Source organism: Hyla sarda, chromosome 5 (genome assembly GCF_029499605.1).
Source record: "Hyla sarda isolate aHylSar1 chromosome 5, aHylSar1.hap1, whole genome shotgun sequence".
In the NCBI taxonomy this organism is placed as follows: Eukaryota; Metazoa; Chordata; class Amphibia; order Anura; family Hylidae; genus Hyla; species Hyla sarda.
The window spans coordinates 73,052,607-73,069,094 of NC_079193.1; the positions used below are offsets into that span (position 1 = coordinate 73,052,607).

At 41.4% G+C, this 16,488-nt stretch overlaps 1 protein-coding gene across 7 annotated transcripts in view; it reads left to right on the plus strand.

Annotated features, from left to right (window-relative positions):
• LOC130273234 (mitogen-activated protein kinase kinase kinase 3-like) overlaps nt 1-16,488 on the plus strand; it is a 209,900-nt gene that overhangs the window by 179,142 nt on the left and 14,270 nt on the right. For all 7 annotated transcript variants that reach the window (XM_056519672.1, XM_056519670.1, XM_056519671.1 and 4 more), the window contains 4 exons: nt 3,237-3,351; nt 6,387-6,505; nt 9,226-9,299; nt 14,942-15,006. In XM_056519672.1, the coding sequence (XP_056375647.1) occupies nt 3,237-3,351; nt 6,387-6,505; nt 9,226-9,299; nt 14,942-15,006 (373 nt within the window). The remainder of the gene's footprint in view (nt 1-3,236; nt 3,352-6,386; nt 6,506-9,225; nt 9,300-14,941; nt 15,007-16,488) is intronic.

The window sequence follows — 16,488 nt, forward strand, 5'->3', positions numbered from 1 at the left end:
ATCGTCTTGTCTATGGGTACCAGCAACTTTCTTGATCTTCAAAAAAAGTATTTGAGTATTTTTTATGTCTCTTCTATTTTCATTAAAGCTGCATTACATCCAGTATGGTTGTTATTAGGTATTATGTGGTGGTGGGGGGGGGGGTTGTAGGGAGGGGTTGTGTATTTGAAGAGATTTCTTACACTGTTTTGCCAGTTGTACGTCATGTATACCTGTGCTAAATTTATCATAATGGCACACGTGCCTTATAAATGGCTAAATAGTTTTAAAGTGTAGTCCTGGCTGAAGTGAGATTGTACAAACATTTCCAAGATTGCCCAAAAATGTGCTTGAATTCTTAAAGGACAACTGCAACAAAATACACTTATCTGACCACTGGGGCCCCCCGCGATCTTCCTAACGGGGTCCTGGCATTGCCGCGCTGTGTATCGGCTAATGCGCGTAGCATCGAGCTCACTGAGCTCCACGGACACGCTCCCTCCATTCAGCTCTATGGGAGAGGCGGGAAGGCACAATCGCTGCATCCCCACCTCTCCCATAGAAATACATAGAGGAGGCCTGTCAGCCGTGCTGTCATGCTGTGGCTGGCACGCCTTCTGCACCAGCATTCAGACCCCTTAGATCAGACACTTGTGGATAGGGGATAAGTTTAATTTACTGCAGATTTCCTTTAACTGTGGCAATTTATAAATCAGCTACCATTGCAATAATCAAAGAAAATGGGACTTAATCCGATTTTGATAAAGTTACTCAAGCGGTGTGGAAGCGGAAAAGTTGGCAAAATTTTACGCAAATCATTATGCACAAAAATTTGCAACTAATGTGCAGAAAAAAAGCCATGTAAATACAATAATAAGTTCCCCCCAAAGTGTTTTTTACTCAGATTTGAATTAATTAAGGCCCACCCAGGATACCTATCATCTCTGCCTCCATCCCCTCTGCAGCAATATGCCCACCCCCCTCGTGCTCTCATGGCCAAGCGGTCCCATGAATTTTCATGAATTGGACGGAATATCGGGGCTAAGGGGATGAAGACAGGAATGCTGGGTATGCCGAGACCTTTATTACCATTTCCAGATTAACAATGCTGGTTAATAAATTGTATATTTCCAAAACCGGAACGCAGATCTGGGTAAGTTATACATCATTTTAATCTGGTTCACCCGTACTATAACCACGTGTATTGGGTTAAATTTGGGTGACAACATACACTTCTCAAGAGAACAGAAAAAACAGCGGCACTAGCAACTTGTATCCAAATCCACTATTATGGACCAAGGACAGCTCTGGGAGTCTTAGTTCAAAAACCCGCGGTGGTGCTAGGACAGAGAGTCGACTTCAGTAAACATAGTACAATCAAAGAGAAAACATAGCCTGCACTCACCGCACAGTACGGGTATCACCGCCTCGGATTCCGGACCTCCTCGGTGACGTGGGAGTAGCAGCCGCTGCTGACAGCGCTCAGAAAATGGGCAACAGCCGGCGGTTTCGCGTTACAGTCAACACTTCTTCCGGCCCCTCCGGTTTCGCGTTACAGTCAACGCTTCTTCCGGCCCCTCCGGTTTCGCGTTACAGTCAACGCTTCTTCCGGCCCCTCCGGTTTCGCGTTACAGTCAACGCTTCTTCCGGCCCCTCCGGTTTCGCGTTACAGTCAATGCTTCTTCCGGCCCCTCCGGGGCCGGAAGAAGCGTTGATTGTAACGCGAAACCGCTGGCTGTGTCCCATTTTCTGAGCGCTGTTAGCAGCGTCTGCTACTCCCACGTCACCGAGGAGGTCCGGAATCCGAGGCCGTGATACCCGTACTGTGCGGTGAGTGCAGGCTATGTTTTCTCTTTGATTGTATTAAATTTGGGTGAACTCACTGTCAAAAATGACAAGATAAGGGATCCAGATAAAGTCGGTCCTTACATATAAGAGTCAGAAATAGCTGCTAAAAGCTATAATTCACTTTATACATAGAGGGCAGGTGCTTCTTCAGGGTCCTGTACAGTACACAGTGTATTGAGACAATATGGAGTCATCCTTACCTGGTGACTAAAGGAGCAGCATGCCCTGGCACAGGTGAACAGCGCTATAGAAAGGCACTAATAGACAGCAATTCAGTGCATGCGCTTCAATTATACAGGGGCCAAGCCAGAAGAATGCAATGGCTGCAGCACTCGTCCCTGTCCAGTTTTCTTTATTGAATGCAGGTGTGATGCACAAGGATACAACAGCCTCCTGCCTTGTGTATCACACCTGCATTCAATAAAGTAAAGAAGCAGCACATTCATTCATCCAGCATAGGCTGCATTCACACGGCCGTCTAGACCCGTCACGTTCTTCTCCCGTCAAAAATAAAAACGGACATAAAAAAAACCTGACAATAACAGATGCAAAATGATGTTTTCCGTTTGGATCCGTTATTGTTCAGTTAATAAACAACAACAATTAAAAACGGATCAAAAAACGGATTGAAAAAACGGATGAAAACGAATGACATGAAAGGCTCATCCGTTTTCCATAGACTTCAATGTTAAATTTACTGTATCCGTTTTTTTTTTCCTTCCGTTTTCTTGACGGAAGAAAAAATACTGCATGTGCCATTTTTTCTGCCGTCAAAAAAACGGAAATGGGTGCAGACGGGTACAAACGGATGTAAAAGGATTGTAAAAACATCCCAGTGACATGAATGGGATTTTTTTAAACTGTTTTTAATTTAAGTTTACAGCCTGCAAGAATGGAACCGAAAGGGGATTAAAAAAAAAAAAACGGGGACAGACGGTCGTGTGAACGCACCCTTAGCTTTCGTTTGTAGATCCTGGATGTATACAGCAGATGTGTGCACTTCTAGTTTTCTTTTTTTTGTTTGTTTTATTATTGTTTTTGTGGCTCTGTAACATTTATTGTTCTATGTTACTGTGTGATGATTAGAGATGAGCGAACTTACAGTAAATTTGATTCGCCACGAACTTCTCGGCTCGGCAGTTGATGACTTTTCCTGCATAAATGAGTTCAGCTTTCAGGTGCTCCGGTGGGCTGGAAAAGGTGGATACAGTCCTAGGAGAGTCTCCAGCCCACCAGAGCACCTGAAAGCTGAACTCATTTATGCAGGATAAGTCATCAACTGCCGAGCCGAGAAGTTTGTGACGAATCGAATTTACTGTAAGTTCGCTCATCTCTAGTGATGATGATGATAATAATAAATGATCTAATAGAAAAAAGTACATGTCTCTCTCTTGTCCTCTAACTCATAGTATGTACAGCCGGTGGGAACAAAGCATCATCATGACATGAAGATATCAAGGTCCATGGGAGACATTCTGGGTTCTCTGTATAAAGATGCTGCAAAGGGAAGGAAATATTCAACAGGTACAAACACATCACTACTTATACTTAAAATACACATCCAATGAAAATAGGTTAGAATACCTCAATGTATTACAATACCTAAAACTATAAGCTTAACAAATAAAAAAAAAAAACTGAAAGATTTGTGCAAAGTAATATCAAAGTTTATTGAACGTGAATACATATAAATACCCTACAAGTTACCCATAAAAACATATAGAAGACATGATTAAAAACAGTACTTAAAATATTAAAGATAAAAGTATGCTATCAATTTGTCTGTCTATTTCAAATCTGTCTGTCTATCTATCTGAAAAAAAAAAAAAAAAAAAAAAAACGCAGCACACAAAAAGTGTCTTTAGTGCAAAAAGGTGATATTTATTCCATCCTCAGCAAGAGATTAAAAAAAGAGCAATGTTTCGGTAATCCCACACCACCATCTTCAGGCATAGTGCAATGAACAAACACTGGCTCTTAAATAGCCACAAATGACATCATCAATTATTACATCAATCAATTAGTGCAAATTTCATGTACAAAAACATAAGGCGCATAACCAAGTAGTACAAGTGATACCATATATCTGATTATTATCAAAGTGCATAATATGACATGTGCAAATACAATTTAAGGTATTTACTGTCCCCATACCTCATAGTCAGTAAATACAAAGTAAATACAAAGTGACTGTGCAATTAAAATCATAAATTAGGCAGGATATAGGGGGCGCAACACTCACCAATCAACTCACTAATCTATCTATCTATTATCTATCTATCTGCCTGTCTGTCTGTCTGTCTATCTCATATCTATCTGTCTTTCTATCTATCTATCTGTCTGTCTATCTATCTCATATCTATCTATCTATCTCATATCTATCTGTCTTTCTATCTATGTCTGTCTGTCTATCTATCTATCTATCTAAGTCCAAATATGAACAGCACATCAAGATAAATAGGTAGTTTTGAACAGGGTGCAAGCATACTTGGAGCCTCAGTCGCCGGTTCCTTAATCCATAAAATATTTTATCTATCTATCTATGTATCTACAGTATCTTTCCCTCTCCTATCTGCCTGGTAACATAAGTAATCTTGCATTATGTATTGGATTTTTCTTCCCTCAAAATTATTCAGCCATTCTGATATGACAACTTTCCAGAAGTGACACCTCATCCATACAACCACGTGTTTGGATTTTCCCAAATTTAGAAAACAGGTTTAACCACATGTTATGATATATTTATAAATAAGTCAAGAGATTTATTGCTTATTTAAAATATTTACACTCTGAATTAAACCTATTGTCTCAGTGATGTAATTTGGCTGACATTTAAAAAGTTACATCATAGTTTCTTCTTCCTTGTTCCATTATCTTCAATGGAACCTGCCATTATTATACACCTCACTGTTACGTTATGCGCTCCGGTCGCACACTCTGGCCGTGAGCGCATGGCCTCATTACCTGCTGCTGCCAGCGGGGTTGGGACTCACATTGCGGGACGTGTCCGCATGCGAGCCCCAGTCCATCATTCACCTGGTGTTTCTCCTGCTCCAGCCTCTGCCTCTCTGCTCCGGCACGCGTGTCCCCATCCCCTAGGACGCACGCACGCCGGAGCCTGAAGATTTAAAGGGCCAGTCACTCATTAGTGTAATTCACCGGTGGCTCATTGATAAATTCCTCCACCCTCCTCACTTCCCTGCTGGATCTTTGTTGCCTTGAGCCTGAGAGAAAGCATTCCTGTTATTGCCTTGCTGTGTATCTGATCCTTTGCTCCGTGACCTGACCTTGCCGCCTGCCTACTGACCATTTGCTGCATTCCTGACTATGCTATTGTGCTGCCTGCCCGTACCTTCTGCTATCCTGACTATGAGCTGTCTTATCCATTCTGTGCCTCGCATCTCCTCAGCCCCCTGTGTGGTCGAGACATGCCAGAGGTAGCGACCTGGGTGCTGCCTGCTGCAGTAAGTCCATTCCGCTTTGCAGCGGGCTCTGGTGAAAACCAGCAGCACCTTAGACACCGCTCCCTGGTATGGTCCGAATCATCTGCCACACAGGTCCAGCGGATCCATATCCACCGGGGGTTCCTGTCTTCTGAAACATGATAGATTACCAATGCAGAGCCATGCACCACCTGCACTTACCCCAACGTACGTTTCGCGCATTTGCGCTTCATCAGGGGGTGCGAAACGTAAGTTGGGGTAAGTGCAGGTGGTGCATGGCTCTGCATTGGTAATCTTTCTGTTTCCTATCTTATGTGTTCCTAATATCTTGAGAAGTTCTTTTTAGGTCCATATACTTGTACCATATATGTGCTCTATTAGATATTGTTGATGCAGGTCTCTTTACCCTTTGTACCAATGTCTAGTCGGCACTTCTTGCAGTCTATCCAGCAATGTGCATTGTGCTCATACATTTCTTTTTAAATTTGTTTTATCTCATGTATTTTTCAATAAAGATTTGTACATTTTCAATACTTTGGTTGCTGCTGATATTTTCCTTTTTTGGTGTCCATCCAGTAGTGATAAGACTTCTGTAATAGCCCCAGTACTGGAGTGCATCATTATTAATAATAATAATAATAATAATCTTTATTTATATAGTGCACACAGATTCTGCAGCGCTGAAATAATTTCAAAGCAGTATCACAGTATATTGTTCTGCTCGTGTATGTGTGCAGCAGCGCTGGGGTGGTACTGACCATTTGGTCAGTACCACGCCAGCGCCGCTGCGATCAGGATCGTCACCAGTAACTCTGCATACTAACAGAGAAGTTTGCATTGTAATCTTTGGACCTGAGGAAGGCACTTTGTGTGTGCCGAAACGCGTTGTCCACTCTTTTTGCAAACCTGGTTTAACCTGTGCTGGCCTGAGTCTCTTTGTCCTTTCACATACACAAGCAGCCTTTGGCTGTCCGGGCATGCTGGGAGTTGTAGTTTTGCAATGGCAATAGGCACCCTGGTTGGGAAACACTGCCTTAAACACTGCCTCTTATTTAAAGTAGCCTATTCTGTCAACAGGTCCCATAAAATAACTCTTGTACTTCCATGTTTTATCAGGATCCTTACACACTGGACGCAGCTCTCCTCCTCCAGGAAGTGTCCCTGATGAACAGGAGCAAATCGCACGCCAGAAATCTATAACAAGTATCAACAGTGAGGGAGAATTCATACCCGAGGTATAGACACAGTGCTCTTTAATGTGATATCATGCATTGGAGGATTGCACAAAAATAACTTTTATCGTTTTTTGCCTTTTATGCTTGCATTTGTAAACCTAGGATGCTTGGTGTAAGTGTAAATGAAATAAATGCAGTAATACTTACAGCATTATGCACTGTACATTGTAAAGAGTCAATTGCTGATCAATATATTCCTGAGAAGATCAGTATGGTTTTATAGGTCCGGTTATGAACATTAGTATGGTTTTTGGTTTAGGTTTTTGGTTTATTCCAATTTTGATGGAGCTTAAAGGGGTACTCCGGTGAAAACCTTTTTTCTTTTAAATCAACTGGTGGCAGAAAGTTAAACATATTTGTAAATTACTTCTATTAAAAAATCTTAATCCTTCCAGTACTTATTAGCTGTTTCTTTTTGGAACACTGATGACATCACGAGCTCAGTGCTCTCTGCTGACATCTCTGTCCATTTTAGCAACCGTGCATAGCAGATGTATGCTAAGGGCAGCATGGTGGCTCAGTGGTTAGCACTGCTGCCTTGCAGCGCTGGGGACTTGGGCTCAAATACCACTATGGACAACAATAAATGAAGCGTTAATATTATTATAATAACATGAGCAGAGAGAACTGTGCTCGTGATGTCATCAGAGAGCATTCCAAAAAGAAAAGAATTTCCTCTGTTTGTACTCAGCAGCTAATAAGTACAGGAAGGATTAAGATTTTTTAATAGAAGTAATTTACAAATATGTTTAACTTTCTGCCACCAGTTGATTTAAAAGAAAAAAGGTTTTCACCGGAGTACCCCTTTAAAACATAGGATGCCCATACTTTATAGCTACATATATATTGTAATTATATATATGCAGATAGATGCAACTTTAAGAAGTTATTCGGATTAAAAAAAAAAAAAAAAAAAAACAACAACAAAGAAAACATTATTAGCCATCTTTAGTAAATGATCGGCACATGAAGATTAAAAGGGTATTCTAGGTATTCTATATATACATCAACTGGCTCCAGAAAGTTAAACAGATTTGTAAATGACTTCTATTAAAAAATCTTAATCCTTCCAATAATTATCAGCTGCTGAAATTGAGTTGTTGTTTTCTGTCTGGCAACAGTGCTCTCTGCTGACATCTCTGCTTGTCTCGGGAACTGCACAGAGTAGAAGAGGTTTGCTATGGGGATTTGCTTCTAAACTGGGCGGTTCCCGAGACAGGTGTCATCAGAGAGCACATAGACAGAAAAGAACAACTCAACTTCATCAGCTCATAAGTACTGAAAGGATTAAGATCTTTTTTAATAGAAGTAATTTACAAATCTGTTTAACTTTCTGGAGCCAGTTGATATATAAAAAAAAAAATTCCTGGATATCCTCTTTAAAAGAGTTATCCCAAGATTAAAAATTATGCCCTATCCACAGGATAAGGCAGTGTTTCCCAACCAGGGTGCCTCCGGATGTTGCAAAACTACAACTCCCAGCATGCCTGGACAGCCATAGTTAAAAGTCTCCAGAATAGACTTGACTTAAAGAGAAACTGCCAGCTCTGTATCAGATATGGAGCTGCATATCCTAGAAGATAGATGCTAGGGGAATAAAATTAACTATACCTATTAGTTTGCCTCATCTCTGTTTGCAAAGTTATAAAAGTGCCTTTTTTTTGCTAGCAGCTGAATAGACTGGTGGTGGTGAGTAGCTGCAGCAGCGCTTCCTCCCTCCAAACAACGTGTACGGTGTCAAAAAGTATAATAGAACAACCTAACAATATAATGCTATTAGCCATAATGCACAGATCTATCCTTGTCAGCTGATCTGTCCTGTCACAATCTCTAAAAGCAGTCTGATCCGTCCCTGCACCCCTTTTCCTCCAGTTTGCTGTGGACCAGACCATTGATGTGAAGAGGGTGAACTCATATTACTGCATTAGATATCAGTCACAATAGTTCCCATCAGAATGAGCTTACTACTGTCTTATCTGAGAAAGGCTTCCTGCTGCCTTAGAATCTAACAAGCAGTAATAGGAGCTTCACATCACTTGCCAGGTCCTGAGCAGGCAGGAGAGAAGTGGGGTGCAGGGACGGAGCAGACTGTTTTTAATAAAATTTAGTGTTGGGTCTACAAATATTAAAATGTGAAATAGTGGACATTGACTTTAAAGGAGTACTCCGGTGGAAAACATTTTTTTTTTTTTTTTTAAATCAACTGGTGCCAGGAAGTTAAACAGATTTGTAAATGACTTCTATTAAAAAATCTTTACCCTTCCAGTACCTTTTAGCAGCTGTATGCTACAGAGGAAATTCTTTTCTTTTGAATTTCTTTTTTGTCTTGTCCACAGTGCTCTCTGCTGACACCTGATGCCCGTATCAGGAACTGTCCAGAGCAGGAGAAAATCCCCATTGCAAACCTATGCTGCTTTGGACAGTTCCTGACACGGACAGAGGTGTCAGCAGAGAGCAGTGTGGACAAGACAAATAAGAAATTCAAAAAGAAAAGAATTTCCTCTGTAGCATACAGCTGTTAAAAAGTACTGGAAGGGTAAAGATTTTTTAATAGAAGTAATTTACAAATCTGTTTAACTTTCTAGCACCAGTTGATTAAAAAAAGAAAGTTATCCACTGGAGAACCCCTTTAAGGTAACGTTTCTATAGCAGTATATTGATTTCTGTATTGATGTTTTTGACTCATTATGTTTGTTTTACATTATTTTTCTTTTTTACAGCTCGTGGATCCTTTTATTAGCCCTAATGGTTCTCTGTCTAGCAGTTGTCAGTCACTAGATCAATCGTTGGACAGGTATGAATGTCATGCATATGTATTGTACAGTATATTAAAGGATGGACCAACAATATTAGATTAGTAGATGTCTTTGAAGGGGCCGCAGCATTTATGCAGCCTCTTTAAAGTTTATTTCTGCTTTTCACTGTACTATTAAAGGGGTTTTCCAGGATTTTTTTTATTTGACTATGCTACAGGGGCTGTGAAGTTAGTGTAGTTCATAATATAGTGTCTGTACCTGTGTGTGACAGTTTTCTCACAATTCTTATGTGATTTTCATCCCAATATTTATTGTTACCAGCATACAAAATGACTGTTGTCTCAGATTTTTCCCAGCTTGCAATGCGGTCAAGACCTGACTCACTAGTCAGCTGATGACAGGGAGCCTGTCTGCTTCAATGGGTGGAGGGATCAATCTGCAACTAATGCAACAGCTGTAGGCACCCTGATTGAAAACCACAGGTCTTTTGTTTCAATGGGTGGGGTGGCTGATGTGTGGGAGGGAGAAAAATGGCATTGTGGGATTTGTAGTAAAAAAAACATAAGTCAAACAGGAAATACAAGTTCAAAAAAAGCTAGCCACAGTGTTATGGTAATCTCATGACATAGCCATTTAGCCCTAAGACAAGCGCAGATCCTTCCTAAGCATGTCCATTACTGTCTGCCAGGTACCTACTAAAATCATCTTATGCTGGATAATCCCTTTAATTGGTCGGTGCAGCATTGTCCCATTGAAGTGAATTTATATTAAACCTATTTGTGGTGTAGTTTCCACCCCCAGGGAGGCCAAATGTACAGGTTTCTTCTTCAGTCAAGGCCCAAAGGAGCATGTCCTGAGTCCATCAGAAAGTTTCATACTTAAATGGGTACTCCGGTGGAAAACTTTTTTTTTTTTTTTTAAATTAACTGGTGCCAGAAAGTTAAACAGATTTGTAAATTACTTCTATAAAAAAATCGTAATCCTTCCAGTACTTATTAGCTGCTGAATACTACAGCGGAAATTATTTTCTTTTTGAAACACAGAGCTGTCTGCTGACATCACGAGCACAGTGCTCTCTGCTGACATCTCTGTCCATTTTAGGAACTGTCCAGAACAGCATATGTTTGCTATGGGGATTTTCTCCTACTCTGGACAGTTCTTAAAATGGACAGAGATGTCAGCAGAGAGCACTGTGGCCATGATGTCAGCAGACAGCTCTGGACAGTTCCTAAAATGGACAGAGATGTCAGCAGAGAGCACTGTGGCCATGATGTCAGCAGACAGCTCTGTGTTTCAAACGGAAAATAATTTCCACTGTAGTATTCAGCAGCTAATAAGTACAGGAAGGATTAAAAAAATTTAATAGAAGTAATTTACAAATCTGTTTAACTTTCTGGCACCAGTTGATTTAAAAAAAAAAGTTTTTCACCCTTTTAATTCCCTTTCTGACTTTTCAAGAGAGATCTGGTATGGGGCTCCACACTGTTACCTTTCTCCTCTTCTAACTATGAGACCTGACGAAAAAGCCAGAAGGGCTTTGAAACGCGTTGCTTGGATCCTTTGTGTGCAATAAATTTACCCATATATACTTCTTGTGGCAGCGCGATTCATCTCCCTTTCTTGGATCTCCTTTTATCTAGCTTGGTTATTGGGCATTGTGTTATATATCCACATTTTACCGGTGGTCTTCTATACAAGTGGGGGGGCTTTGAGAATAGAAGTAGTCAGTCGAAATATGTTCCCCACAATTCTCCTGATATTGACAGCAGATGAGCTTATACTTCATCGGTCCGTACAGATGTTATCAGGTAAGAATATGTTGTCATTGTCTAGAACAGTGGTCTTTAACCTGCGGACCTCCAGATGTTGCAAAACTACAACTCCCAGCATGCCCGGACAGCCAACGGCTGTCCGGGCATGCTGGGAATTTTAGTTTTGCAACATCTGGAGGTCCGTAGGTTGAAGACCACTGAAACTGACATCAGTGGATGAGGTCATGTGATTTGCTAGAAGCCACCAGAAGATTAAGTTCCTTGTGGAAGGAAGTGCAGAGGGTAGGCTATGGAAAAGGGGGAAACCTTTGCTCCCAGCTGGGTGTTTCCTGGGTAAACATTCCACAGATAACTAAAGCAACTGCTTCTCATTTAACAAAAGTCGGACCCGAAGGAAAAGAAAACACAATAAAGTGAAGCTCCGCAGGTTTACTAACTTTTCATTATTGATTGTGGGAATGTATTACAACATAAATGCTAAGCTGTTGCATGCATGCTTAGGGGCATGTTTCCAGAGCAGATGCAGCTCATTCTTTAAAGGGGTACTCCGGTGAAAAACTTCTTTTTTTTTTAAATCAACTGGTGCCAGAAAGTTAAATAGATTTGTAAATTACTTCTATTAAAAAATCTTAATCCTTCCTGTACTCATTAGCTGCTGAATACTACAGTGAAAATTCTTTTCCGTTTGAAACACAGAGCTCTCTGCTGACATCATGAGCACAGTGCTCTCTGCTGACATCTCTGTCCATTTGAGGAACTGTCCAGAATAAAAGGAAATCCCCATAGCAAACATATGCTGTCCCGGACAGTTCCTAAAATGGACAGAGATGTCAGCAGAGAGCACTGTGCTCGTGATGTCAGCAGAGAGCTCTGTGTTCCAAATAGAAAAGAATTTCCGCTGTAGTATTCAGCAACTAATAAGTACAGGAAGGATTAAGATTTTTTAATAGAAGTAATTTACAAATCTGTTAAATTTTCTGCCACCAGTTGATTTAAAAAAAAAAAAAAAAGTTTTTCACCGGAGTACCCCTTTAATGCACTATATTATAAATACATGCATATTATGTAGTCAAGCAGTGTCATGTCAGAATTGGTGTTCAGTATGGCCATTTATCAGTTAGTATTCATCACATACCAGGACACAAAATGTGCAAAGATATCAGGGCATTGCTGTGGGCCTAAATCTTCAGAGGAACTTTACTGCTCCTGATCCTGCAAGTGCTGTGATGAACACTAATGAGCGCCCCCTATAGAGCCCTTGAACATCGGGGCTGATATGAGACCACCATCAAAATCTCTGGCAGGTTGAGCATTGCCTTTCTATGCAAGGACTAAGGGGGAGATTTATTAAAACCTGTCCAGAGGAAATGTTGCTGAGTTGCCCATAGCAACCAATCAGATCGCTTCTTTCATTTTTCACAGGCCTTTTCAAAAATGAAAGAAGCGATCTGATTGGTTGCTATGGGCAACACAGCAACTTTTCTTCTGGACTGGTTTTGATAAATCTCCCCCTAAGAGTCTTAGCTGCTCAGCATTTGGAACAAACTGTTCCTAACGCTGTAGCCAGCGCCGGGAGCTCGTGGCGTCCTAGCCCCGCCCCCTCATGATGTCACGAGGGGGGCAGGGCTATGACGTCACAAGCTCCCGGCACCAACTCCAAATGCTGAGCAGCAGAGTACCCCTTTAAATATATGCAGGAACCGTGGCCCTGGCATTTTGGACCCCCACAAGTCAGATATTGATGGGTATTTTGAGGATTAAAGGGGTTATCCAGGAAAAAACTTTTTTATATACATCAACTGGCTTCAGAAAGTTAAACAGATTTGTAAATTACTTCCATTAAAAAATCTTAATCCTTTCAGGACTTATGAGCTTCTGAAGTTAAGGTTGTTCTTGTCTGTCTGAGTGCTCTCTGATGACACGTGTCTCGGGAACCGCCCAGTTTAGAAGTAAATCCCCATAGCAAACCTCTTCTAAACTGGGCGGTTCCAGAGACACGTGTCATCAGAGAGCACTTAGACAGAAAAGAACAACCTTAATCCTTTCAGTACTTATGAGCTTCTGAAGTTAAGATTTTTTAATGGAAGTAATTTACAAATCTGTTTAACTTTCTGGAGCCAGTTAATATATAAAAAAAAGTTTTTCCTGGAATACCCCTTTAAGGTTGTCTCAGGGCCTAAGCTGCCACGTGCTACTAATTCCCAACAGGCCTGGTTACATTAAAGCGGTATTCCAGGCCAAAACTTTTTTTTATATATCAACTGGCTCCAGAAATCTTAATCCTTCCAATAGTTATTAGCTTCTGAAGTTGAGTTGTTGTTTTCTGTCTAACTGCTCTCTGATGACTCACGTCCCGGGAGCTGTCCAGCTCCTATGGGGATATTCTCCCATCATGCAAGCAATATTCTCCCATCATGCACAGCTCCCGGGACGTGACATCATCATTGAGCAGTTAGACAGAAAACTTCAGAAGCTAATAACTATTGGAAGGATTAAGATTTTTTAATAGAAGTAATTTACAAATCTGTTTAACTTTCCGGAGCCAGTTGATATATATAAAAAAAGGTTTTGCCTGGAATACCCCTTTAAGTAATGTAGCATCTATAGTAATATAACATCATGTGGCCAGGACTTTCAATAGCTGATCAATGCACAGGCCCAAAAAGTGTCAAAACCATTCAGAAGTTTCATGTGAACCAGATATTAAAATAGTTTTTTTTAAATTATTTCTACAAGTTAAAGATGTAACTTGAAGGCCCCTAGGCCCCAGTGTAAAGACTGAATTCTGGAAACTCGACTTACTGTGTGTCTTGGTGTCTACTCTTGTGGCAAAGGGGCCTTTGGGCTCCTAAAGGTAGCAGGCCTGGGTAAAAATGCTAACTCTGCACCCCCTATACCAAGGTCTATTTGGTGGATTTTCCCAAACCAATCATTACCTTCCTATATAATATGATACACCAAGCTTTACAGCAGTACACGGGTTCATAAGCAAAGTCAAGATTCATCAAGATTATTACTTTGATATCCCGAGTAGGCGAAAATTTTATTTATTAGTAGGTCAAAAAAGTATGTATTATGGGTGATGAATATTGTAACATTCTGTGTGTCATGCATAAAGTTTGAAAGCAGATCATAGTGCAGGAGATATACTGCATAATGATTGTGTTTTAGGGGCAGAGCTATAGGGGGCACAAAAGATACAGTCCTACCAGGCCCTAGTACTTTAAAGGTTTACCCCAGTGGAAAACATTTTTTTTAACCAAGTGGTGCAAAAAATTTAAACAGATTTGTAAATTACTTCTATTTAAAAATCTTAATCCTTACAGTACTTATCAGCTGCTGTGTGCTCCAGAGTCAATTGTATGGTTCTTTTCTGTCTGACCACAGTGTCCAGGAGCAAATCCCCATAGCAAACCTCTAATGCTCCAGACAGTTCCTGACATGGACAGAGGTGTCAGCAGTGAGCACTGTGGCCAGACAGAACTCCACAACTTCCTCTGTAGCATACAGCAGCTGATAAATACTGGAAGGATTAAGATTTTTAAATAGAAGTACTGTATAAATATTTAACACATCTGTTTAAATATCTGCCACTAGTTGATTAAAAAGAATTGTTTTCCACCGGAGAACCCCTTTAAAAGACTCATATGCCCTTCTGCAATGTAAAAAGACATCAATATTGTTCAACATTGTAGACGGAACATTGAACAGAGATTACATTTAGGCTGACTCTCCTCAAAATGAATGTGTCAAGTTCCTCTTAACTTCTTGTCACGTAGTTATGGTCTCTGTGAGACCTCAGGGGTCCAGACAGAACATGTTGCCTGGATGTTTTTCTTTCAGCTCTGGTGTAATTCTATTTCTGGGGAATCCCCATGTAACAGAACGGTTCTTGTTTTGGCTTCCAGCCCAGCTTACTCTACGCCGATTCCAGGAAGAAAAGGTCAGCTCAAAGACAGCATCGATTGTTTAGGTAAAGTAACTCACTAAACTTAGAATAGGGGCGCTAGCAATGGGGCCTCTCCCTCTGCTTTATTGATAGGAGCACAGAAGTCACACCTTGGTCTGATGTTGTGATTCCGCTCCAAGGAGACGGGGGGTGGGGGTGTTGGGGGCTGAGGGGAGTGGGGGGGGGGTCTAGAGGGATCTCTAGAGAAGGATCTGGATTACCGTATATACTCGAGTATAAGCCGAGTTCTTCAGCACGATTTTTCGTGCTGAAAACGCCCCCTCGGCTTATACTTGAGTGAACTCTCCGCCTGTCTATCCCTTCTCAGTGGTCTTCAACCTGCGGACCTCCAGATGTTACAAAACTACAACTTCCAGCATGCCCAGACATCCAGGCATGCTGGGAGTTGTAGTTTTGAAACCTCTGGAGGTCCGCAGGTTGAAGACCACTGCGGCCTTCGTCATCATCCAGCCCCCCCCCTTTTGTTTTGTACTCCCCTCGGCGGGAAGTTAGGGTGAGCTGGTCCGGGCCATCTATGCTGCAGGGACCGTCCGGTGGGGAGGGTTAGTCGTTGCGGGCTGTCCATTTTCACCGGGGGGGGGGCTCTTCTCCAGACTAGTGACGTTGCCTTGATGACGACGCACAGGGACGTTCATGCGCAACGTCCTTGTGTGTCGCCGCAACGTGATGACGAAGGCTGCAGTGGTCTTCAACCTGCGGACCTCCAGAGGTTTCAAAACTACAACTCCCAGCATGCCCGGACAGCCGATGGCTGTCCGGGCATGCTGGGAGTTGTAGTTTTACAACATCTGGAGGTCCGCAGGTCGAAGACCACTGATGAAGGGATTGACAGGCGGTGATGATGAAGGGGGGTGATGTATTTCCCACCCTAGGCTTATAGTCGAATCAATAACTTTTCCTGGGTTTTTGGGGTGAAATTAGGGGCCTCGGCTTATATTTGGGTCGGCTTATACTCGATTATATACGGTAATGTACATAGTTTTGGTATACTGAGCCGTCCAGATGTAGAGGAGTTAATTGTGGCAGACAGTTTATAGTCCTATGTTGCTGCTGACAATGCTTTTTTTTTTTTTTTTTTTGGGAAACAGGCATAACTTTTGGTAAAATCGACACCAGCCCCTAGCTAGTCAGAGGAGCCGCAAATGCTCCAGATTTATTAAGAGGCCTGGGCCTCTCCCTCCCCACAGAATAAAGCTTAGCGCCCAGGCAGGAGGACCATTTTGGTTCTAGAGATTGTTTAAAGTCGATATTAAAGTTGATATTAAATACAAATCCAACAACTAAATGTCACAATATAATGCACTTTTCAGTAACTGTAACAACACATTTTGCAGTAGAGGAATTGTTGCCTGCTTTTTTTTTTAACAGAACCCTTTTTTTCATTGGTATATTTTTGGCACAGACCACCTGTTTCGAACAAAGCATCTCCACTGGGTTAAAGGAAATGCAGTTAAATTAGTCACAAATATTAATAAGTGTATAATG